This window comes from Saimiri boliviensis, chromosome 2 (genome assembly GCF_048565385.1).
Source record: "Saimiri boliviensis isolate mSaiBol1 chromosome 2, mSaiBol1.pri, whole genome shotgun sequence".
Taxonomy (NCBI): Eukaryota; Metazoa; Chordata; class Mammalia; order Primates; family Cebidae; genus Saimiri; species Saimiri boliviensis.
Genome location: NC_133450.1, coordinates 213,479,160 through 213,503,340, shown reverse-complemented (window position 1 = coordinate 213,503,340; position 24,181 = coordinate 213,479,160). Strand labels below are relative to the sequence as shown.

At 41.5% G+C, this 24,181-nt stretch overlaps 2 protein-coding genes across 4 annotated transcripts in view; one reads left to right on the top strand and one right to left on the bottom strand.

Annotated features, from left to right (window-relative positions):
- B3GALT9 (beta-1,3-galactosyltransferase 9) lies at positions 1-3,126 on the bottom strand. The gene is made up of 2 exons (XM_074390383.1): positions 3,121-3,126; positions 1-1,239 (listed from the first exon to the last, which is right to left on the bottom strand). The coding sequence occupies exons 1-2, from the start codon at positions 3,124-3,126 to the stop codon at positions 136-138; spliced, it is 1,110 nt and encodes a 369-aa protein (XP_074246484.1). The 3' UTR covers positions 1-135.
- A 4,132-nt stretch (positions 3,127-7,258) lies between these two features.
- The window catches only part of FBXW2 (F-box and WD repeat domain containing 2), a 33,313-nt gene continuing 16,390 nt past the window's right edge, over positions 7,259-24,181 (top strand). The window contains exons 1-4 of one of the 3 annotated variants that reach the window (XM_039475011.2): positions 7,259-7,340; positions 7,441-7,549; positions 13,272-13,781; positions 22,101-22,295. In XM_039475011.2, the coding sequence (XP_039330945.1) occupies positions 13,292-13,781; positions 22,101-22,295 (685 nt within the window). In that variant the 5' untranslated portion in view covers positions 7,259-7,340; positions 7,441-7,549; positions 13,272-13,291. The other 2 variants (XM_074395246.1, XM_074395247.1) reach the window with 2 other exon arrangements.

Genomic DNA, 24,181 nt, shown 5'->3' with positions numbered 1-24,181 from the left:
AAATTTTGTACCTTTGCAAGTAAAATTAAAGATTCAGAGAACGTACATAAAACACAGGGAAGAAGGGATGCTTTCTAATAACAGGGTAGAAGGGAACTTTAAAATAATAGATTCACAAGGAAAATTAAATAAATCCTAATCACCAAAATACATGGCATTGTTTTTTATGGTCCCGACGTGAAAATGTTTAAAGCTGTCAAGGTATGTCAGAAGTTTACAGGAAATGAGCCCATAGTACGTCTCAAACAGTGTACATTCTTTTCCATCATTAATTTCCTTCCATGCTAGGGGCATTTCATCATTTGCAATTTCTGAGGATGTAAAAATGAACTTATAGCAACATCTGTTGTATCTAATGTGTCTTTTCCCAGAAAACCTTGAGCTGTGGATGGGTATAAGGCCAATGGACTTGGCACAAATTCCTATAAACACATCAGCTGGCACCATCATGGGTACTTCTTTGAAAACCACATACATCATTCGAGCCACATCTTGGGACATTATAAAGGCCTCACCACTGCAGTAATCTGGGTAGTATTTTTCTGGGTACTCGCTAAGAGGGACAAAGTCTCTGTTCTGAGGATCTCTATTGGGTGTAACCTGATGAATAACTCTTCCTACATAGATATCTTCTAAGTGTTCTTTCAGATTGAGAAGATAGTCTACCAAGCTTGGTAAATTGACAAACATCTCTTCATCCACCTTGAGAATGAACAGAGCATTAGGGCAAAAAGTCACAGCCCACTGTGTCATTGCGATGATCTTCAGGGTTTGGTTCTCAGAACTGTCCAAGAAGATTCCTTCAATTATATCATTATTCTTATGGGACTCTCTGTCGATCTCTTTCTGGGTAGTTACCGAAACAGGCATTCCCAAAGCAAACTGTGTGAGAATGGGATGCCCTTGGATACTGGTCACATTGCCCCAAGTTTTCCTAATGATGTCCCGTCTTGTTCCATTTCCTGGGCTACTGAAGATTAGAGACAGCAAAAAAATGTTCTTCCCTTTACACACTTCCGACTGGCTCAAGACATAGTATTTGGAGAGATTACTTCTTAGGGGTTCTGTGTTCAATTTTCTTGCCTTATTCTTAATTTCAAGAGTTTTCATATCTATATAAGGCAAAGAATGCAGAAAGTATTCCTCCACAAAGTCAGCCCCAAAAAGCAAGGCATGAAACAGGATGACATTAAATAGAATGAAACACCACTGGTGAGTCCGAAGTCTGCAGAAAGTCACCTAAATAAGAAAAGGACACGTGTTCATTCAACCTTCATCTCCATTCCTGTTTTTGCCCTCACTGAGCCCTATATGGACCTCTCACAGCATTTAGCAGTACACTCTTTTTAAAAGTGTTCATTTTGGTATATTGTTATTATCTCTTTCTTCCACTAGATTGTGGTCTCCTGGACAGCAGGCATATGTCTCTGTCTTCTCCAGTGCTGCTGATTCCAGTATTTGGCACAAAGTGAACACTGAGTAAAGTGTTAGTTAGTTGGTTGTTTTCTTGCTTGTTTGAATAAAAGCTTGCTTACTATATACAAGGCACTGACTTGGACATTAGGATTACAAAGAAGAATTGGACACAGACAAGTGGATATAACTTAACAAGTGGTATCATTGTGATAAAAACCTGTAGGAAAATACATGATGTTCTTTCTTGAATGGGAGCACTTGGATCCATTTCTTCTCCAATTACAAAAGTCAGGGGCTCTTTTTCCATGAAGTGGCTGCTTTTGTTAGCCATAGCACCCTCGCTACCATCAAACATTTATATTCTTCTAGTATGACTTTCCAATTTAATCTAATACTGAATCATAGTTTGTTTTAACAATGTCTCCTAATCTATCTGACATGTCCAGCAATATGGACAGATCACTGCTATCTGCATAGCACCTCTTTAGGGATGTAAGATAGACCTAGACCAAGCTTAGTCTACCTCATCAATGCAGATGGAAACTTTCTGTCTGAAAGGGCATGTGCAGAATTGTAATATAACAGAGCCAGGGAACATTAAATGAGTTAAATCCCTATTTATTGGATCTTTGATCAATAATGCCTCCCATAATAACTGTTATCTCCTATTATGCACTTGCCATGTGCCAGGCATTGTGATAAGCACTTTCTGTGTCTTAACCCATTTAGTCCTGGTAATATCCCTTTCAGATAGGTTATTCTCATCATTAAACTGAACATCTGAGCAGCTTAGTAATTTGCCCAAGATCACACAGTGGGTAAGGGGTTGGATTAGGGCATGATTTGAACTCAAATCTGTCAGATTCCAAAGCTTGTCCAGGCTGGAGTACAGTGGCTCGATCTTAGCTCACTGCAACCTCCACGTCCTGGGTTCAAGCAATTCTCCTGCCTTATCCTCCTGAGTAGCTGGGATTACAGGTGTCTGCCACCATGCAAAGCTAATTTTGGTATATATATATATATATGTATATTTTTTTAAATAGATATGGAGTTTTGCAATGTTGGCCAGGCTGGTTTTGAACTCCTGACCTCAAGTGATCCTCCCACCTGGGCCTCCCAAAGTGCTGGGATTACAGGCGTGAGCCACCACATTGGACCTGAAAGCTGACTCACATTGGAGAATCACAACTCCTATCTTTACTTATCCATGTCCTTTATTTAATTAAATAATTTATTTATTTATTAATTTATTAATTTATTTTTGAGACAGAGTCTCACTCTGTGGCCCAGGCTGGAGTGCAGTGGCACAATCTTGGCTCATGCAACCTCTGTCTCTTGGGTTCAAGTGATTCTCATGCCTTAACCTCCAAGTAGCTGGGATTACAGGCATGCACTACCATGCCTGGCTAATTTTTGTATTTTTAGTAGAGATGGGGTTTCACATGTTGGCCAGGCTGGTCTTGAACTCCTGACCTCAGGTGATCCACCCACCTCAGCCTCCCAAAGTTCTGGGATTACAGGTGTGAGCCACCGCACCCAGCCCCCACGTCCTTTAAACAATGAAAAAAACAACGAAACAGAAAACCCCAGCAATTATAATCTGAACTCCTTTCCATTTTCTCATTTACACATAGAAAAAATTTCAGCTTCCTCAAAGTTTATTTTACTAGGTATCAAATGCTTCAAAGATTATAAGAAGCTTACCTGCATGTTGTCTGTGAGCCAATTTCAGGGTCTTAGAAATTATTGAGTCCAGATGCCAAGTTATGCCCAAACGCATCTCAAGATCAGTCCAGTCTAACAGCAATTTCAGTAAAGTACTCTGTGACTCAACCTTTAAGGATAAGGTTTCTTGCCAGTCAACCTGAGCTTTTGTCCCAGAATACCTGCTGACTGCATAGGAGAGTGGGTGCTGATCACGTTACAGCTAGAGTGAATCCAGAACAAAGAATAGAAAAAGCAAACCTCTTCAAATGCTTCCAACCCGCTGTACTTCATAAAACTGACCCCAAGTCTTAATGCCAAGTTCCTGGTAAAGTATGTGTGCAAGTTCAAACAGTTACCCAGATCACCTCTCCACAGCATCACTGCTCAAGAAGATATATCCTATACTGTTTTTTGGAGTGCATCTCAAGAAACGAAACAGTTGGAGTAATGCCTGCTAGTACAAATTTTGCATGTGTATGTATATGCATGTATATGTATACATACACATGCAAAAACTCTACTAGACATTAAGAAACATTTTCATCCCTAGCGGGTGCATTATGTTCTCCCAAAAATATATCATATGGTGAGGTCTGGTGTCTGTCTCATTGGGAAGGATTCAGAATCCTTAGTATCAGCTATGCAAGCACGTTACTAAATCAATTTTGTGTCATCTGAACTACCTCCCCCAGGCAAGTTTATCTCAAAATGGAACACAAGGCCGGGTGTGGTGGCTTGCCCCTGTAATCCCAGCACTTTGGGAGGCCGAGGCGGGCAGATCACCTGAGGTCAGGAGTTCAAGACCAGCCTGGCCAACATGGTGAAAAGCCCGTCTCTTCTAAAAATACAAAAAATTAGCTGGGAGTGGTCGTGGACACCTGTAATCCCAGCTACTCAGAAGGCTGAGGCAGGAGAATTGCTTGAACCTGGGAAGCGGAGGTTGCAGTGAGCTGAGATCATGCTATTGCACTCCAGCCCGGGCAACACAGTGAAACTCCATCTCACAAAAAAAAAAAAAAAAAGGAAGACAACATATAGTCCATTTTGGCTGGAATTGAAGAAACTAAAATTTGATGTTTTCTCTTTCCCTGGAGTATGCATGTGTGGGAATTATCATAAACGTCATTTCTACCAGCAAGTTTATTTCAGGCAACGAACAACATTCAGCATATTTTCATGTTCCTGTCACACAAGCAATTATACTGAGGATTCTGTTCTCATGCCAGGCTATATTTCATCCTTTACTTCAACATCCTACCTGCCATTTACAACAGCTTTTGTTATTATTTGGCTAGGAATAACTTCTATATTTAAAGTTGGCTATGTTTTCTCAACAATCATCACACAATCTTGAAAACTTTTACAAAGTGGGAAAGATCTAACCTAAACATTTCAAATTATAACTGGATCTAATGTTGTATGGTTCACGGATGGCCCTGAGGAGGGCCTTTTCCATGCCAAGTTTGGGCTCCAGGCTCAGGTTCTTGGCTTTCCTTGCTCGAAGAATTGAGCAGAGCGCCTTACACCCATGGTGAGTGTTCCAGCTCCAAACAAGTGTTCACGGACTGGGAGAGTGAGCAGCAGTGCAGTTTATTAAGCAAGTGAAAGTAAAAGCTTCCACAGCATGGAAAGGTGTAAGGGGACCTAAGAGGGTTGCCGTTGTTGGCCATGGCTGCCTAGGCTTATATACCCAAGTAATTCTGAGTTGCTGAGTGTTTGTCCCCTAGTCCTGTGTGGGGAGAGGGCTTGTGACCATGAGTCACCTAATTTCTCCTCTTGAGTTGCTGAGTGTTTGCCCCTAGTCCTGTGTGAGAAGAGGGCTTGTGACCATGAATCACCTAATTTTCTCTTTCTGGTGGTTGTTTCCTAGTTTCTATTGATCTTACAAGCAGTATCGGAATGTGGCTGAACAGCTGATACTTTGAACACAGCCTCCTGCTACGGTTGAAGTATCCATGTTGACCTTTTCCCATGCTAGGGTTTCCAAAAAGTTCCCCATTGACCCAAAAGGTTTTATTCCCTCAAAATGAAATAGAATTTTTACATAGGCTGAATTTAACAATTGAATAGGTCTTGTATTTAAATATTAATTCCATTTTGCAATTAAAAAAATTTTTTTATAGTCATGAATTTTGCTCCTGGATCTCCTCTAGGCTTAAATTTGCACACTTTGGTTTCCTTGTCTATGAGAGATCCAAACAGTATTATATCTGGGGAAGCTCCATCTGGACTTTTCAATTTGATTCATCAAACTCTGTACTGGGGTTGAGGAAGTTTGCTCCAAAGAGATATGGGTGCTTGATTTTCTTGATTACCCCGGTACTGCCTTCCGTGTCATAGAGAGTCTCCAATTTGTATATCCATGTCTTCCTAAAAGTCCTATAATGCTGTCATCAGTCACTCTCTGACTTAGAAGTCTAGAGTGGCATCCTGTTGCTTAACAAATCAAATTTGCTCTCTTGAGATGTTACTTTCAGGACACCATAGTTGACTTCCATCCCACATAATCAATTTCTATTTCCCATGTTTCAGGTACCCTAGATGAAGTCAGGATGCTTGGAACCTTGGCCATGCACTACCGTCTACTGGATATGTGTCTCTATTATTGTCTATGTTATGTCTGTATCACTGGACTGTGCTATCAAGTATGGTAGCCATTAGCCACATGTGGCTATTAAAATTAAAATTAAATAAAATTAAGGATGTAGTTCATTTACATCAGGCACTTTTCAAGTGTTAGTAGCCACAAGAGACTAGTGACTGCCTTATTGCACAGCACCACGAGAACAATTCCATCATTGCTAAAAGGCTTACTGGACAGTGTTGGTATAAGATGCATGTGAGTATGTGTGTATACATGTATGATTTAGGAACCCTTACAGAGAAACAAGGTAACTTGTGGACTGGACATCGTGGCTAACCCCTGTAGTCCCAGCACTTTTTTGGGAGATCCAGGTAGGTGGATTGTTTGAGCCTAGGATTTCAAGACCAGCCTGGGCAACATAGCAAAACCCTGAATCTACAAAAATACACACACAGACAGCCGGGCATGGTGACACACGCCTGTGGTCCCATCTCTTCTGGAGGCTGAAGTGGGAGGATCGCTAAAACCTGGAGAAGTCAAGGCTGCCGTGAGCCAAGATTGTGCCACTGTACTCACTGTATGTACTCCAGCCTGGGCGAGAGTGATACCCTGCCTCAGAAAAAAAAAAGGAGGGGGGGTATAACTTGTGCTCTGAAGTCGGTTTGGGTTGAAATCCTATGACAGCCATTTACTATAACCTTAGGCAAGATGCCTAAATCTCTTTTGATTTCAGTTTCCCCATCTCTAAAAATGGGCCTAATAATAGTAACTAGCTTGTGGAGTTGTTGTGGGAACTGAGATGGTACACAAAAAAATGTTGAGAAAGTGCATTAGATTTAGTTCCGTTTTAGTTCCTGACGCTAAAAGGTTTGCGTGCTTCATTTCCTTAAATCCTCAGAGCCTTCGGGAGGGTAGCTTACTATAATTGCTATGCAGATGAAGCAAAGTCTGAGAGGTTAAGTAACCAGGCGACAGCCAGAGTGTAAATGCTGTGATTCATTCAAATTTACGTCACCTGACTGTCTTTTTTCATCCACCAACCTCCTTACCTTGCTTTTTTTTTTTTCCCCCTCCTTAGCACATCACAGATGCTTTACTTAATTTATCGGTCTTCCTCCTCCTAATAGATGTAAGTCCCAGACGGTCAGGTATCTTTGTGCTTTTTGTTCACTAACCTTACCCGTAGAACAGTGTCCCGGATAAAAGAGGTGCTCAACGGGTTGTATGAATTTGGACACGTCTCTTAACTTCACTGAGCCACAGCTCCCTCTCCGTAAAGTGAAGATAAGAAAAACTGCAGAGCTGGTACAAGATTGGATTTCAGGAGGGACATAAGGGCGCTGTGCAAACCCGGATGTACGGTACGAAAGGAAGCTCTGCGCTAGGTTTCACCCGGTCTAAGCACCGTGGGGGCCGCGCAGCGCGCCTCCAGCTTCCCTGGACGCTCTCCTCCCCACCCCGACTCCCGGCCTCCAGCCTCCCTCAACCCACCTCCCACCTCCGGGCGGGGACCGGAAGTACAGCCGCTTCCGCCGGGCGCAGCGGGGCTGACGGACGCGCGGAGATGACGCAGTAGCACCGGAAGCCGCTCCCCTGTGAGGCTGCGGACCGGGAGCGGCGGCCGCAGGTCCAGGTTTGTATGTGAGGCGGAGCCGGTCTGGGAGGGGACTCTCAGGCGCCCGCGCCGCTGCTGACCCGCCGCGCCTTGGCTGTTTGTCTTTTTCTCCTTGCAGGCGCCATGGCTGCGGAGCGGACCCGGCCGCTGCGAGGCTCTGGCGGCCCGAGCGCGCCTAGTAGCTGTGAACCCGGCGCGAGGTCCCGGGCCCCGGGGTGCTCGCTCAGGTCAGTGCCGCGCGGAACACGATTCCGAGAGCAAGGGACCTGGGAGCAACGAATGGGTTGTTGGGATCTGGATTTTAGAGGCGGGAAAATAGGGCTCGGAGTTACTGCCTCCTAATGCCTCCATTTCCTTAGCTGCGAAATGAGTTAACTGTGATGTCCCAGGGCTAACAAGCGTTTGAAAGATGAAGTGTGATGAGGTGGTTTATGAAGTACAAAGCGCTGTACTGCGCGATAATTGTGGGTATGCCATGGAAACAGGTGTGTATGTGTGGTGCTGCTTGAAGTAAAGCAAAGATAACTATTAATGCTAAATAATAATGCTAACTGACATTTACTGTAGACTTGCAGTGTGCCAGGTACTGTGCTAAACGCTCTACGTGCATTGTCCTGTTTAACCCTCATAAAAACCCTTGTAGGTAATGCTCTTCGTGGCTGTATTTTACAAGTGAGGAAATGGCGTGAGGCATGTGAAGTGATTTGTCCAAGGTCACCCAGCAACAAGTGGAGTTGCAGAACCCATATCTTATAAACATTATTTGTATTCTTTCAAAGCTTTAAAAAATTCACCTTAAAACTAAAGGCTGTTTTTTTTTATAGTATATTATACTTACGTGGTTTTCAGTTTTAAAGATATACAATGAAAAGGGACCCCCTCATTCCTGTTTTCCAGCTCCCAGTTCTCTCTGGTGGCAACCAGAGTTATCAGTTCTTTGAATATTCAGATTACATTTTATGCAGATGTAAATTTATAGATGTGTATACATTTCTAAAGCCTCTGTACTCTTTGATAGGAAAAGAGGGGGAAAGGAAGCCTCCTTCCATATGCCACTAATAATTATGTTGCTTGCACTCTTGACTAGGCCAGGTTCTGATGGAGTAGGAGGGGAAAACATATTTACACTTTTTTTTTGAGATTGAGTTTCGCTCTTTAGGGTGGAGTTCAGTGGAGCAATCTCGGCTCACTGCAACCTCCTCCTCCCGGGTTCCAGCGATTCTCCTGCCGCAGCCTCCTGAGTAACTGGGATTACAGGTGTGTGCCACCACGCCTGGTTAATTTTTTTTTTTTTTTCTGTGTGTGTTTTTAGTATAGACGGGGTTTTTCCATGTTGGTCAGGCTGGTCTCGAATTCCTGACCTCGTGACCGCCCACCTCGGCCTCCCAGAGTGTTGGAATTATAGGCATGAGCCACCGCTCCCGGCCTACACTGTTTTATCCAGAAGGTTCTTTCTCTCATAACTCAGAGAGTAGGTTTTGAGTGGGTGGGTGCAAAATATTGAGCCTGCTACTTCTTATGCCATTCTGGGAAAGCCATTCCACTTCTTGAGCCATAAAATTCCTCGTTATGTTAGGTAAGGGTGGGATTATTGATACCTTCCATGAGGTTATGAAGATCAAATGAGATCATGTTTGCCAGTGATAGTTTTTCTTTAAATAAAAACAATATAAATATGCGAGTTGCCTAAGGTAACATAATGGCAGAACCTGAGAGAGACTAACCCCAGGCTCTCATCTTCCAATTTAGGAGTCTTTTTGTTACATGATCCACTTCCTCAGAGGTGTGTGTGATTATTGATACTGAAAGCAAGACGGCAAGTTGACTGTGTTAACTCTCAGAAAGGGGCATGGGGCAAGGGAGCAAACAACAGGGAATGTGGATAGAATAAGGCACCTGCAGGGAAACTAGAGCCTCTAATAAACAAATGGGTGCTCTTCACTGTAAAATTAAACCCCTAGTAAGTTTGAGCCCTTGAGTTTTTCTTTCAAGTGTTTTTAAGAGAAACTTTGTGATGATAGGGTTGAAGAAGATGGTAGTGGCCATGTCGCTTCCAGCCTCTGTGTCACAAAAATGTTGCCTGCTAGGTAATCATAGTAATAAAACTAACACAAAGTGTCATTTGAGTTTTAATCTTCTAGAGTGTACACTGTGCTAAGCATGTCCCTGCTGTGTTTCTGAGTTTCACCCTTCAAGTTAGGTGAAAGCTTCCATTTTACAGATGACAAAACTGAAGCTTAAAAGTTAGTTGGACATGGCCATAATCACATAGGAAGTGGCTGAATCAGTAAAGCATTTCTGACCTCCAAAGCATTTTTATTTATCACATTCTGCCTGTGTGTCCAGCTGTCCTTGACTGTTTGCAGTAATGGGAAACTCACTGCTCTGGAGGCAGCTATTTTATTGTTGGAAAGCACTGAGATTTAAAAGCTTCTCATGTTGAATCGAAATCCCATTTCCTGACATTTGTGCAGCCAGTATATGGTATTTCTAGAGACTGTCTAAAAGAGTCCAGTTTAGACCTGTTACCTTAGAAAGCGCCCTCCAAAGTTAGTTGATCCTTTTAGAAAAGAAACAGTTGGTGTTTTAAAATAGTGCATTCTGCAGTTAGTGAGACCTTCATTAAGAAAAAAATGCTTTTTTCAGAATAATCAGAGGTGAACTGCTCAATTTTACAAGAGATTGAATGGTTTAAAAGGCAATCTAAGAGTTGGGAAAAATTTTTTTTTATTAAGAGTTAAGAGATAAGGCCAGGTGCAGTAGCTCACACCTGTAATCCCAGCGCTTTGGGAAGCCAAGGCGGGTGGATCACGAGGTCAAGAGATCGAGATCATCCTGGTCAACATGGTGAAACCCCGTCTCTACTAAAAATACAAAAAAATTAGCTGGGCATGGTGGCGCGTGCCTGTAATCCCAGCTTGTAATTCCTGTAACAAGAGCGAAACTCAGTCTCAAAAAAAAAAAAAAAAAAAAGGAGAATATATAAATCTCAGACATGGCTGAGCTTTTTAAAGGTGCTCACTGAAAAAACTCTGTCCATAATCCTTAATGGTGTCATGGACACATTAATTTAGCATGTTGTAGTATGTCTCTTAGATATTTGTGAATGATGAGAACCTGATAATGTTTTAATGGGTATTCTAAATTTGCCTTGTAGCTATTTATTTATTTATTTATTTGACACGGAGTCTTGCCTCTGTTGCCCAGGCTGGAGTGCAGTGACACGATCTCAACTCAATGCAACCTCCACCTCCTGGGTTCAAGTGGTTTTCTGCCTCAGCCTCCTGAGTAGCTGGGATTATAGGCACACTTCACCACGCCTGGCTAATTTTTGTATTTTTAGTAGAGACAGGGTTTCACCATGTCGGTCAGGCTGGTCTCAAACTCCTGACCTCATAATCTGCCCTCCTCGGCCTCCCAAATTCAGCTCACATAAATACAACCATTTCTACAATAGATGTGTGTTAGCATGTGTGTGTATGTGTGTATATATGTATGTGTAGATGTGATGGAGGAAGCCTCCCACACCACACTTTTCACTGTTTAAAATGTTTCTGGAGCAGGTGTTTTGGTGTGTGTTTTTAATTGACCAGTGTTAATTAACTAGCTATTGTGACGTTGTGTAGATGCCCACAGAAGGTAATTGCTTTGTCTTGTTGTGAATTGTTATTAGAAATGTTATATAGATAAGAGGATTGTTAGGATTTAGAGAAAGGAGGGGACTTTTTATTGCATGATACATCGATAAAACTTTGTGATCTGATTTTTTGTCAGCTAAGTAAATTTTTAATACAAATTAATAAATCCTCTCTAGTCCAAACTCTTTGGCTTCAAAAATACTATCTTGAAGTCTAGTCACAGTTCCAGAAGTTAAAACAATTAGCAGATGATGTGATTGCAAAGTTTGGTTGCTTCTACTAATAAATCAGACTGCTTATTTGTCTAAGAATGTTTTTGCCAAATTTGATATTGGACACTTAGGATTTTATTCACTTTACATTAACAAAGTTGGAAGATGAGAACTTGCTTTTTGTGTAGACCTGATCCAGATATGTCTGGAAAGCAATTAACTTTACTTTTTTTTTTTTTTGAGGCGGAGTTTCACTCTTGTTACCCAGGCTGGAGTGCAATGGCGCGATCTCGGCTCACCGCAACCTCTGCCTCCTGGGTTCAGGCAATTCTCCTGCCTCAGCCTCCTGAGTACCTGGGATTACAGGCACATGCCACCATGCCCAGCTAGTTTCTTGTATTTTTAGTAGAGACGGGGTTTCACCATGTTGACCAGGATGGTCTCGATCTCTTGACCTCGTGATCCACCCGCCTTGGCCTCCCAAAGTGCTGGGATTACAGGCTTGAGCCACCGCGCCCGGCCCACTTTCCTTTTCCACGTTAATTTTGGACATATATTTTTAAAATTAGTATGACAATCTTGTGAGAAACGGAGTATTCAGATTAGAAGGAAAGTTTTTATTAAATCATGGAACTATTTAAATATATGGAAATAAAGAGAATAATAAATCCCCATGTGCCCATCATCCAGCATTAACATCTATCAACACAGTCTTGAGAAAGATAGTTTTTACTGGTTTACTTTTTAATCTATCATTAATTTAATTATTATTAAGAGTGAGTTAATACCTGTTGACACTAATGCAGGATAACTTTTTAAAAATTCCTTGTTAAAATTAGCTCTGGAGCAATTTGGCATTCTCCTAAGGGAGAAAATGGTCTATTGGGTAGACCAAGCGTCCCCAAACTGCGGCCCCCTGAGGCCATTTATCTGACCCCCGCTGCACTTCAGGAAGGGGCACCTCTTTCATTGGTGGTCAGTGAGAGGAGCACAGTATGTGGCAGCCCTCCAACGGTCTGAGGGACAGTGAACTGGCCCCCTGTGTAAAAAGTTTGGGGACATCTGGGGTAGACACACTACCACCAGATCTTATCACCAGTTCATGGTTCTCCTGGTTGTCACTCACTTTAGAGAGAGAGCTTGGTATCCTGATCTTGAGAGCACTGGCATCCAGTCTGTTCTGCAGCTATTTAATAGCTGTGTTAATGTAGACAAATCACATACCTTCTCTAACCTGTGGTTTCCTCATTTGCAAAGTGAAGATGATAATGCCTATTTTCTGGTGTTTTAGAAACATCAGGATTATTAATTTGCTTTATTTGTGTAGGCCTCGAGGACCCTCATGACTCTCTGGAGCCTGTGGTTAAGAGTTGTCACTAGCTCATTCGAGGCTTATAAAAACAGACTACAGCCAAATAAGGTCTTTGGTAATTAATTTTCTAAACAGGTAGTGCCATAAAGAAGTTGGAAGAACCAGAATACCTGAGGCAGATAACTTACTACACCTGCTTACTTTTCTTCCCTAAACCTTTTTCAGCTGAACGTCTATTGCAAAAGCAGGTAGTCAGTTCTGTGATTTTGGTGACAGGTGTTGCCTGCCACGATAATCAGTGTCTCAGGTTACTGCTCAGGAGACTTGTTTCTGATTGTCACATCCTGGTGCTTGCTTTTGTGATTTTAGTACCCAAATAGAATGTGTTAAGGAATTAATTAAAGAAATTGTCTTATAATGGTTTGATGCAGGAGGGGTGTATTATAAAATATACTGTTTTATAATGAATTGTTGGTAAATCTAGTACCATGAAGATGCATGTAGCATGTGCTAGACTTCAAAAGGATTAAGTCACACATACCAGTCTGCTTCACTGACTTGTTTTGGAGATCATGATTTGATAAAGTATGTTTTCTCAAATGTGTTTTCTTGGTGTGCATGGAAAGTGTTCAGATAAATATAGTGTATTAACTAATGTTGTAATGTAACTATGCATAAAGTTGTAATGGCAGATTTTTTATACTAATTTTTAATACCTCATTTGTTAGCAGTCTTGCTTGAACAGTCTTTTTGAGCAGAACTAATACAATATTTTGATGTGCCACAGGTAAATTTTTCCATAACCTTATGGAGAGAAAGGACTTTGAGACATGGCTTGATAACATTTCTGTTACATTTCTTTCTCTGACGGACTTGCAGAAAAATGAAACTCTGGATCACCTGATTAGTCTGAGTGGGGCAGTCCAGCTCAGGCATCTCTCCAATAACCTAGAGACTCTCCTCAAGCGGGACTTCCTCAAACTCCTTCCCCTGGAGCTCAGTTTTTATTTGTTAAAATGGCTCGATCCTCAGACTTTACTCACATGCTGCCTCGTCTCTAAACAGTGGAATAAGGTGATAAGTGCCTGTACAGAGGTGTGGCAGACTGCATGTAAAAATTTGGGCTGGCAGATAGATGATTCTGTTCAGGACGCTTTGCACTGGAAGAAGGTTTATTTGAAGGCTATTTTGAGAATGAAGCAACTGGAGGACCATGAAGCCTTTGAGACCTCATCATTAATTGGACACAGTGCCAGAGTGTATGCACTTTACTACAAAGATGGACTTCTCTGTACAGGTAAGAGATGCTGGAACTGTTTTTTGGCTTTGTTTTGTATTTCGTAGGGTGTAATCTTAAACCAGTTCTCAGCTTTGAGAATGACAAGTGTTGATTATATGAGATAAGTACAGTGACATTTTTTTCTCTATCCTTGGGTGGATTTTCCACCCTTATCCTTTATTTTGTCTCTAGAGAACACAATCATTTTTATAAAATTTTATGAGAAAAAAAAAAATTTATGAGAAAAACGCTTCAGACCGTCTTAAACATTATGTGAATTACAAAGCTATTGATTACTTTTTCTCTGTGTTTCCTCCATGTATAGTTCTCAATGTTGCTAAATTCTGTTTATTTTTCTGTCGGCACTGATATTTGAGAAAAAAATAGTGGAAACATTGATATTTAATCCTAGCCAATAGTTAGATCATTTTGGCTGAATTGCTTATCCTCTCTGTATCTTTAAAATATGGGAAAGGAGGCTGGATGCAGTGGCTCACGCCGGTAATCTTAGCACTTTGGGAGGCTGAGGCTGGTGGATTGCCTGAGCTCAGGAGTTTGAGACCAGCCTGGACATCATGGTGAAACCCCTTCTCTACTAAAATACAAAAAAAATAGCTGGATGTGGCAGTGTGGAAAGGAGATTTCTTCCTTGCTCTGAAATCCTGTGATTCTAAGTATTATATATTATTTTTCATTCATACTAGTCATGTGTTTCTGTATATAAGTAATGCCCATGTGTTAGATAATATGTTTTTTTGTTTTTTTTTTTTTTTGAGGCGGAGTTTCGCTCTTGTTACCCAGGCTGGAGTGCAATGGCGTGATCTCGGCTCACCGCAACCTTCGCCTCCTGGGTTCAGGCAATTCTCCTGCCTCAGCCTCCTGAGTAGCTGGGATTACAGGCATGTGCCACCATGCCTATCTCATTTTTTGGATTTTTAGTAGAAACGGGTTTCACCATGTTGACCAGGATGGTCTCGATCTCTTGACCTCGTGATCCACCCGCCTTGGCCTCCCCAAGTGCTGGGATTACAGGCTTGAGCCACCGCACGCGGCCAGATAATATGTTTTGACAGGCAATGTAAATAATTCTTAGGCAGCATTTAGAATAGCTCCAGGCAGTTCTTACTAATAATCCCAATGCCTGTTTTCTTATATAGTATATAATATATAGAAATGCTTGGTGTTCTTTTTCATCCAAGAAAACTTCTAATAAACATTTGTGTATTACAGTATTAACTGTTCCTTTGTGTAAATATATCAATAGTCATCATTTAGTTATTTCCATATTAGTGCATGTATTAGTCCATTCTCAAAATGCTAAAAAAAAAAAAAAAAAAAAAAAGCTGCCTAAGACTGAGTAATTTACGAAGAAAAGAGGTTTAATTGACTCATAGTTTCACATGGCTGTGGAGGCCTCAGGAAACTTAGAATCATGGTGGAAGACAAAGGGGAAGCAAGCACCTTGTTTACAAGGCAGCAGGAGAGAGGGAGTGTGAGTGAAGCGGGAAGAGGTACTTATAAAACCATCAGATCTCAAGAGAACTCACTCACTATCATGGGAACAGCATGGGGGGCCACCCCCATGATCCAGTCGCTTCCCACCAGCTCTCTCCCTCAATACCTGGGAATTATAATTCAAGATGAGGTTTGGGTGGGAACACAAAGCTTAATCGAATTATCTCTTTTTTCTATTTGGGACAGAAGCCTAAAAGTAGAATCACCAGATACAGAAGTATGAATTAGTTTTTAGCTCTTTTTTTTTTTTTTTTTTTTTTTGAGACAGTCTCACTTTGTCGCCCAGGCTGGAGTGCAGTGGCAGGTTCTCAGCTCACTGCAACCTCCACCTTCAGGGTTCAAGTGATTCTCCTGCCTCAGTCTCCCAAGTAGCTGGGATTACAGGTGCATGCCACCACGCCTTACTAATTTTTTTTTTTTGTTGTTGTTGTTGTTTTTTTGTTTGTTTGTTTTTTTTGAGATGGAGTTTTGCTCTTGTTACCCAGGCTGGAGTGCAATGGCGCGATCTCGGCTCACTGCAACCTCCACCTCCTGGGTTCAGGCAATTCTCCTGCCTCAGTCTCCCGAGTAGCTGGGATTACAGGCACGTGCCACCATGCCCGGCTAATTTTTTGTATTTTTAGTAGAGACGGGGTTTCACCCTGTTGACGGGGTTGGTCTCGATCTCTCGACCTCGTGATCCACCCGCCTCGGCCTCCCAAAGTGCTGGGATTACAGGCTTGAGCCACCGCGCCTGGCTTTTTTTTTGTATTTTTAATAGAGGCGGCGTTTCACCATGTTGGCCAGGCTGGTCTTGAACTCCTAACCTCAGGTGATCCGCCTGCGTCGGCCTCCCAAACTGCTGGGATTATAGGCCTAGCCACTGCACCTGGCCTGATTTTACAGCTCTTCTTAGTGTCCTTTTCAGATAGATTGATTTGATGCCATGCCAATATAGTCTTTTTTAAAAAAAATTTTTTTAATCGCCCATGAACCTGTAAAAGCCAATATAGTCTTAAGTAACTTGCATCTCCCTCAAGAGTCTCACCAGACTCAATTTTAATATTTTTAATGTTGAGATGTATCATTTCTCAAGACTGTTTTACAATTGCATTTCTTTATTCATTAAGGGTATACATTATATGGTGATATGTTCTCTGAAATGCTAGACACTCTGCTAACTTTAGAAAACAAACATTCGATTTAAAGTATTTCATGGTTTGGTTTGTCATCCTGAAGTTATTTCACACTTTATTTTTCTTGTTGTTACAAGTCTGATTGCCAGAACAGCATGACCAGTTCTTCTAGGCTTTGATGTACTTCCTTTGTTGTGGTGATGGCTTTCCTATGTCTCTTTTGTCTCAGATTTTTAAGGATTATGATGCAGTTGACCAGGTGAGGTGGTGCATGCCTGCAGTCCCAACCCTTTGGGAGGCCAAAGCAGGCAGATTATGTGAGCCCAGGAGTTTGAGACCAGCCTGGGCAATATAGCAAAACCCCATTTCTGCAAAAAATAGAAAACTTAGCTGGGTGTGCTGGCTCACTCCTGTGGTCCCAACTACTCGGAGGCTGAGGTGAGATAATCATTTGAGCCCAGGAGGTGGAGGTTGCAGTGAGCTGAGATTGTGCTGCTGCACTCTGGCCTGCCCAGCAGAGTGAGACCCTGTTGCAAAAAAAAAAAAAAAAAAAAAGATTAAGATCCAGTATCACCTTGGAGCTTGGAGTTTGTACTGGCAGTTGACTCATTGTTTTCACAACCACCTCTGGCATTTTTTTTCCTTTCTTCTTCTTTTTTTTTTCTTTTGAGACAGGGTCTCCTGCTGTCACCCAGGCTAGAGTGCAGTGGCACAGTCTTGGCTCACTGCAGCCTCTTCCATCTGGGTTCAAGCGATTCTCTTGCCTCAGCCTCCTGAGTAACTGGCATTACAGGCACACACCACCACAGCCGGGCTAATTTTTGTATTTTTAGTAGATTCAGGGTTTCGCCATATTGGTCAGGCTGGTCTCAAACTTCTGACCTGGTGATCTGCCCACCTTCTCCCAAAATGCTGGGATTATAGGTATGAGTCATCGAGCCTGGCCACTTTTTTTTTTTTTTTGAGACAACGTCTCGGTAGCGTATGCTGGAGTGCAGTGGTGCCATCTTGGCTCCCTGCAGCCTCTGCCTCCTGGGCTCAGGTGATCCTATCACCTCAGCCTCCTGAGTTTCGCTGGGACTGCAAGTGAGCACCACTACTGCCTGGCTAATTTTTGTATTTTTTGTAGACACAGGGTTTCACCATGTTTCCCAGGCTGGTCTCAGAACTCCTGGGCTCAAGCAGTCCACCTACCTCAGCCTCCGAGAATCCTGGGATTCCTGGTGTGAGCCACCATGCCTGGCTCCTCTTGCTTAAAAATTTTTTTTTCTTCTCTCATTAAACTTTACTTTTGAAATGTAGTAAAAACTGCAGTTACTTGGAGTCAAAGTAAATGAGAAATACTCACTGAATTCTCTAACTACCTGGAAAGTTAATACCTACAATTCTGCATTTTAAGATTATTCTCTAGGTGGGTCTATATGTTAATGTGATTTTTATTCTGATGAAATTAATCAGGTTTGCATATTGAAATTTATGCTATGCTGTGTGTATTGAAAATGATCCAATGCATTAGTCTAATTTTTCTAACAGTAGCCTCCCTGGAACCACAGAATTATACACGTGTTTGTGTTGTCTTGTTACTTAAGAGGTTGAATTTTCACTGTGGTAGAACTGGGAAAACCCTGAATTTGGCAGTAAACTTAGATTGACTGTCACATTAGTGCCTTGAGTAAGCACTAATGATGTCTCACTCTAGCACAGGTTGAAGAGGTTGGAGTACAATGGCAGTATCTTGGCTCACTTTCTACTTCCTGGGCTCAAGTGATTCTCCCACTTTGGCCTCCCAAGTAGCTGGGACTACAAGTGTGTGTCACCACGCCCAGCTAATTTTTGTATGCTTTGTAGAGACAGGGTCTCACCATGTTACCTAGGATGGTCTTGAACTCCTGGGCTCAAGCGATCTTCTTGCTTCAGCCTCCCGAAGTGTTGGGATTGCAGGCATGAGCCACCATGCCCAGCCCAAACTCTTATCAGTTAAACATTTCCCATGCCCCTTCCCCCACAGCCTGTGGCAAAACCACCATTCTACTTTCTTTCTTTTTCTTTGAGACAGAGTCTAGCTCTGTCGCCGAGGCTAGAATGCAATGGCACAATCTTGGCTCACTGCAACCTCTCCTTCCCAGGTTCAAGCAATTATCCTGCCTAAGCCTCCTGAGTAGCTGGGATGACAGGTGTGTGTCATTGCATCCAGCTAATTTTTGTATTTTTAGTAGAGATGGATTTTACCATGTTGGCCAGGCTGGTCTTAAACTCTTGACCTCAGGTGATCTGCCTGCCTCAGCCTCCCCAAGTGTTGGGATTACAGGCGTGAGCCACCGCTCCCAGCCTGCCCTTCTACTTTCTATGAATTTGACTACTCTAGGAACCTAATATAAGTGGACTCATGCTTGTATGATTTGTTCTTTTGTGGCTGGCTTAGTTCATTTAGCATGATGTCTTCAAGCTTCCTCCATATCATAATGTGTCAGAATTTTATTCCTTTTTAAGGCTGAATAATATTCCATTACATGTTTGTGTGTATATATATTTATATTCCATGTATATATTACAATTTGTTTGTCCTCTCCCCTAATTTTTAGCTGCCTTCTTGCTTCTAGTTTTCCCCCCTTCAAACCATTTTGCATGATACAGCCACAATAATCTTTCTGAAATGCAAATAAGGTCATAGTTAAACATCTTCCTGACCCAATTCTGTAGCCAAACCTTGCCACTAATTCCCAGTCAGACTGAATTATTTTCGAATCAGTGTTCATGTTTTAGGCAGTGCTTTTTGACAAGCATTGTAAATAACTCCTAGACAGTTTTTTGAATGATTCCAAATAGTTCTTTATGAATTGATCCCAGTGCCATTTTACTTATTTTTGTGTTGTATGTAGATATTTAATTGTTACTTTAATAGGCAAACTATGGACTATGGGCCAAATCCAGCAGAAGAGAGTGATTGCAACTCAATAGGTCAAAGTCTAAAATATTTGCTCTCAGGTTTTTTACTTAAAAAGTTTTGGCATATCCTCATCGTTTAATTTTGTTTTGGCCTGGCTAACATCCTTTAGATTTCAATTAGTGAAAACTGAAAAGGTTTGTTTTTTTTTGTAAAGCCATGAAATTCTTGAAACAGTCCTATACCATAGCCCAGCTTATATATTTATTTATTTTTACTTTTTTTGAGACAGAGTTTCGTTCTTGGTACCCAGGCTGGAGTGCAATGGCGCGATCTTGGCTCACCGCAACCTCCGCCGCCTCGGTTCAGGCAATTCTCCTGCCTCAGCCTCCTGAGTAGCTGGGATTACAGGCACGAGCCACCATGCCCAGCTAATTTTTTGTATTTTTAGTAGAGACGGGGTTTCACCATGTTGACCAGGATGGTCTCGATCTCTTGACCTCGTGATCCACCTGCCTCGGCCTCCCAAAGTGCTGAGATTACAGGCTTGAGCCACCGCGCCCGGCGCTCCATAGCCCAGCTTAAAAACAAAAGAGGAGTGTAGTTGAAGAGCCAATCATGCCAGCTTCTAAGGCATGTCCACTTACATGTTGGAGCATGGTCATAAACTCAGTGGCGCCTCATCTGAGATGTTTTCTGTTTTTGTCTGCTCCTTGTATTTACTATGGGCTTTTTTAGTGCCTACCACCCACTATACTGAATTATTATTGCTTGTTTAGCCTTTTTGTCTTCCCAAGTAGACTGAGTGCCATGAGAGCAAGAGCCCTTCCTGACACAGAAGTTCTATAAATATGTGTTGAATGAATGAATGAGACCCTAGTTGAACACTGGTAATAAATCAGAACCAAGCTCATAAAGGACCTAAGATGATTTTCTTCCTACTCTACTCCTTAGGAATAGAGTCACAACATGCCTAAACTAAAGACCTTAAAGACTATCTAGACTTAATGCTCTCCGGTACAGTAGCCACTAGCCCCATGTGGCTTTTGAGTACTTGAGCTGCAGCTAGTTCAAATGGAGATGTGAAATACTGGGTTTCAAAGACTTACAGTCTAAAAGAACATAACATATCTCAGTATTTGTATTGATTACATGTTGAAATGATATTTTTAACATACTGAATTAAGTAAAACACAATTATTTTAACGTTTCCTTTTTTTTTTTTTTTTTTTTTTTGAGACAGAGTCTTACTCTGTCACCCAGTTTGGAGTGCAGTGTTGTGATCTTGGCCCACTACAACCTCTTCGCGAGCTCAAGTGATTCTCATGCCTCAGCCTTCCAAGTAGCTGGGACCACAGGTGTGCGTCACCATGCCCAGCTTATTTTTTGTATTTTAGTAGAGACAGGTTTCACCATGTTGCCCAGGGTGGTCTTGAACTCCTGAGCTCAGGCGATCTGCCCATCTCCCAAAGTGCTGGGATTACAGGTGTGAGCCACAACACCCAGCCCAACATTTCTTTTTTAATCTATCTATTAGGACATTTTAAATTACATACGCAATTTGCGTCATATTTTCTGTTGGATAGCACCATTGTAGACCATTGGCTCTCAGAATATTGCTGATGAGTTAGAATCACCTGGCAAACATTTAAGATTATTGGACCCCACCTCAGATGTTTTCAAGTTAGACTCTCTGAAAATAGGGACCTGCCTCTGCGTTTTAATAAAGCTTCCCAGGTGATTCTGTTGTCTCACATGGCCATTGCGAACCAACCAAGTCCTACCCCTCTTTTTATACAGAAGGAACCTGAGTTCTAAATAGCAAAGCAACAGTAAATACAGTCTTTATTTCAGGATGCTGTCATAGTTTTCCCAGGTTAAAATTCAAACTCTAGCTGTTTCTTAAGTGATGGCCATTTTTCCATTGTCTGAAACAGTGATTCTTGACTCAAGGTGGAATTGTGGCTGGCTTTATTTAGTCATTTCAGCTTTATAAAAACTAGTCATTTGGTGCTTTCCTAGAATATTGTGCCATTATCACAGTGACTGTATTTAGTGAGTTGTCGAAAATGTCTTTTTTATTTATTGAGGCTTATTAAAGGTGCATTGTGAGAATGAAATAATCATTATGATTTTAAACTTAATTAAAGCAAAGTCCTGAATTGTCACCATGATTAGTATAGAATTTTCATCAGTGGCAGAAATAAAACCGACTTTTTCCTACAGAATCTTTACAAACTCTTTGTTGAGTTGTGAGTGTCTGGGGATAATGTATCCCACGTTTTCCTTGAGGTTTCTTTCTTCACATATTTCACGATGGCTGGAGCAATTAGCAGTTAGCTTTGGTAGACATTAGCCCATGCTCTGAGGTTTATTTTTGATTTGCCTTAGAATGGAATGTGTTTCAGCAGGCACCTTTACTATTCAGCATTCCTTATTTGTTCAGAACTGTTGGGTAACGGACAAGCATGCAAATGTAAACATGTAGTCATGTGTAATACCCATCTGTTTAGTTCAAATCAGAGAGCTCATGATAGCCGAGGATTTATGAAATTTTTCACAGGGAAGCATCAAGGGATGCTTTAGTCTAATGCCCTTCTATATTCTGGAAAGTTAAGGGAAAAGGTCTCACCCAAAAAGGTTGAATTCTATCCTAGTGCTTTTGACTCCGTTTTGGTGACTAAGGAAGTTGTGTCACTCTCTCCATGCTTTGGTTTCCTCAGCTGTAAAGTAGAGTGCTTGAAGAACACCATGATTTTGGGATTGACTTTCCCTCTTTAGTGTGCCTGTTTTCTTATTAACCTCCCTCTTTTTCTCTTGAAGGGTCAGATGACTTGTCTGCAAAGCTGTGGGATGTGAGCACAGGGCAGTGCGTTTATGGCATCCAGACCCACACTTGTGCAGCGGTGAAGTTTGATGAACAGAAGCTTGTGACAGGCTCCTTTGACAACACTGTGGCTTGCTGGGAATGGAGTTCCGGAGCCAGGACCCAGCACTTTCGGGGGCACACGGGGGCGGGTGGGTTGCCCTTTTTCAAGGGTTTTTACAATTACTAGCCTCCTCCTTTTAAGCCACGAGCCAAGAATGTGAAATACTTTTTTTTTTTATTTAACCTGCTTTTTTCAACCCTCTTTCTTAGTCACTGCAGTTACTTCCTTTTATTCTAGTTACTCTTACTTGGAATATTTTACCCAGTTTTGCTTTTTCTTGCTTTCTCCTATGTACCCTTCTTGTGGGAGGGATAGTTCTCATTCTCTCTCTCTCTCTCTCTCTCATTCTCTTTCCCCACTCCTGTTTCATTTATATCCTATTGAACAGTCAGTTCCTTTGCCTTTATCAGATTCCATACCTCTAACTTAACTTGAGTAAATCCTACTTGTGTAATTTCCACTTTATTTGTAGCATTAGGGCTGAAAGTTATTTGGTGTGATGATGATTCCTAAATTGTGTGGTCTACACAGATTACATCCAGTTGGAGCTTGGTTGACAGTTGATTAAAACAAGCTACCACCTAGAGATAAGGTGAAAGAAACATACTTGAATGTTTCCTAATAAATGTATAGCAGCCTTATTTTTTTGCAAAAACTGGTCATTTGAATATAGCCTTGAGATTTGAGCTTCTCTCTGTGTTGCTTTTCCTTTTTTTTTTTTTTTTTTTTTTGAGCTTTGTTTAGAAACTGAGCTATTTCCCAGCCTCCTATGCAGAAGCTCCCTTCTTTGTTTCCCCCATTTACCCACTATTTTAGCCTCTGAGATTCATAGTCTATAATATCAAACGTTACATTTATGAGCAGCCTTTTAGGACTCCCTTAACAGGTTGGGTCCCTCTGTTTCCCAGTAACTTGTATTGCTATAGAGCACTCATGATACAAATATGATAATCTTGCTTCCCCACCAGACTAAACTCCATAAGGACAGTGATCCTACCTGTCTTGTTCACCCGTATGACTTGAGTTCCTTGCACCATACCTGGTGCCTAGTGGTTCTTTGAAGTAAAACTAGCCATTATGCTAATAAAAACGCATATTTTTTGCTTCGTTTTGTTTGTCCTGTATACTCTTCTTCAGTCTTTGCTGCCTGCTACCACTTGTTTGTTGAGAAATTAATATTTGAAGGTGCATGTGTGTATGGAAGTATATGTTAAACTGAGTGTTATATTCCACAATGTTAAAGATGTACCATGACCTCCAGGTGATTTTATTCCTGATCAACTTTGAAAACCTCACTCTAATACATTTTCTTACTGTTGCCTAGACATTGCTGAGGTTTTTCTTAACTTTATGCCTTTACTATTCCTTCTGCCTGCAATATTCTTTTTTCTTTCCTTGATAAATTCTACTCATCCTTCAGGGCCCATCTCCAATATCGCCTCTTCCCTGAAGTCCTCCCTGATACCCCTGGGCAGAGTTAGTCATTCTCCTTGATGTTTCCCTAGCAAGAGGTAAACATTTATTTTTTCTGGGCTTCCTTCTCCACCCCCTACTTATACTGAATTTCTTAAAGGAAGAATCAGTGTCTTCATCTCTGGGTCCCTAATGTTCCTTTAGAATTTGACATACATTTGAAAATAAATATTTGAGGACTCACTATACTGCACACAGTTTTTGGCACTGGGAATACAGCTGTGAAGAAATTCAGACACTGTTTTGAGTGAATGGCTTAATCTGACCTTTGAGATCCTTGTTTTTGTTTTATTTTTTCTGTCTTTACATTGGCTTTTCTTGAGTCTGGTTGCTGTTTTTCAGCTTCCATTCTTTACATTTGTCTTACTCTTATTGTGTGTCAGAGTAGGACCATGTATGTTCTGTTTTTCTGCATAAATTAGATAAAGTATGGTGTAGTATCAGGGAGGCAATCCTAAGAAGGAATGCCATTATCTCTAACACTTGTTTTGCGTCTTACTG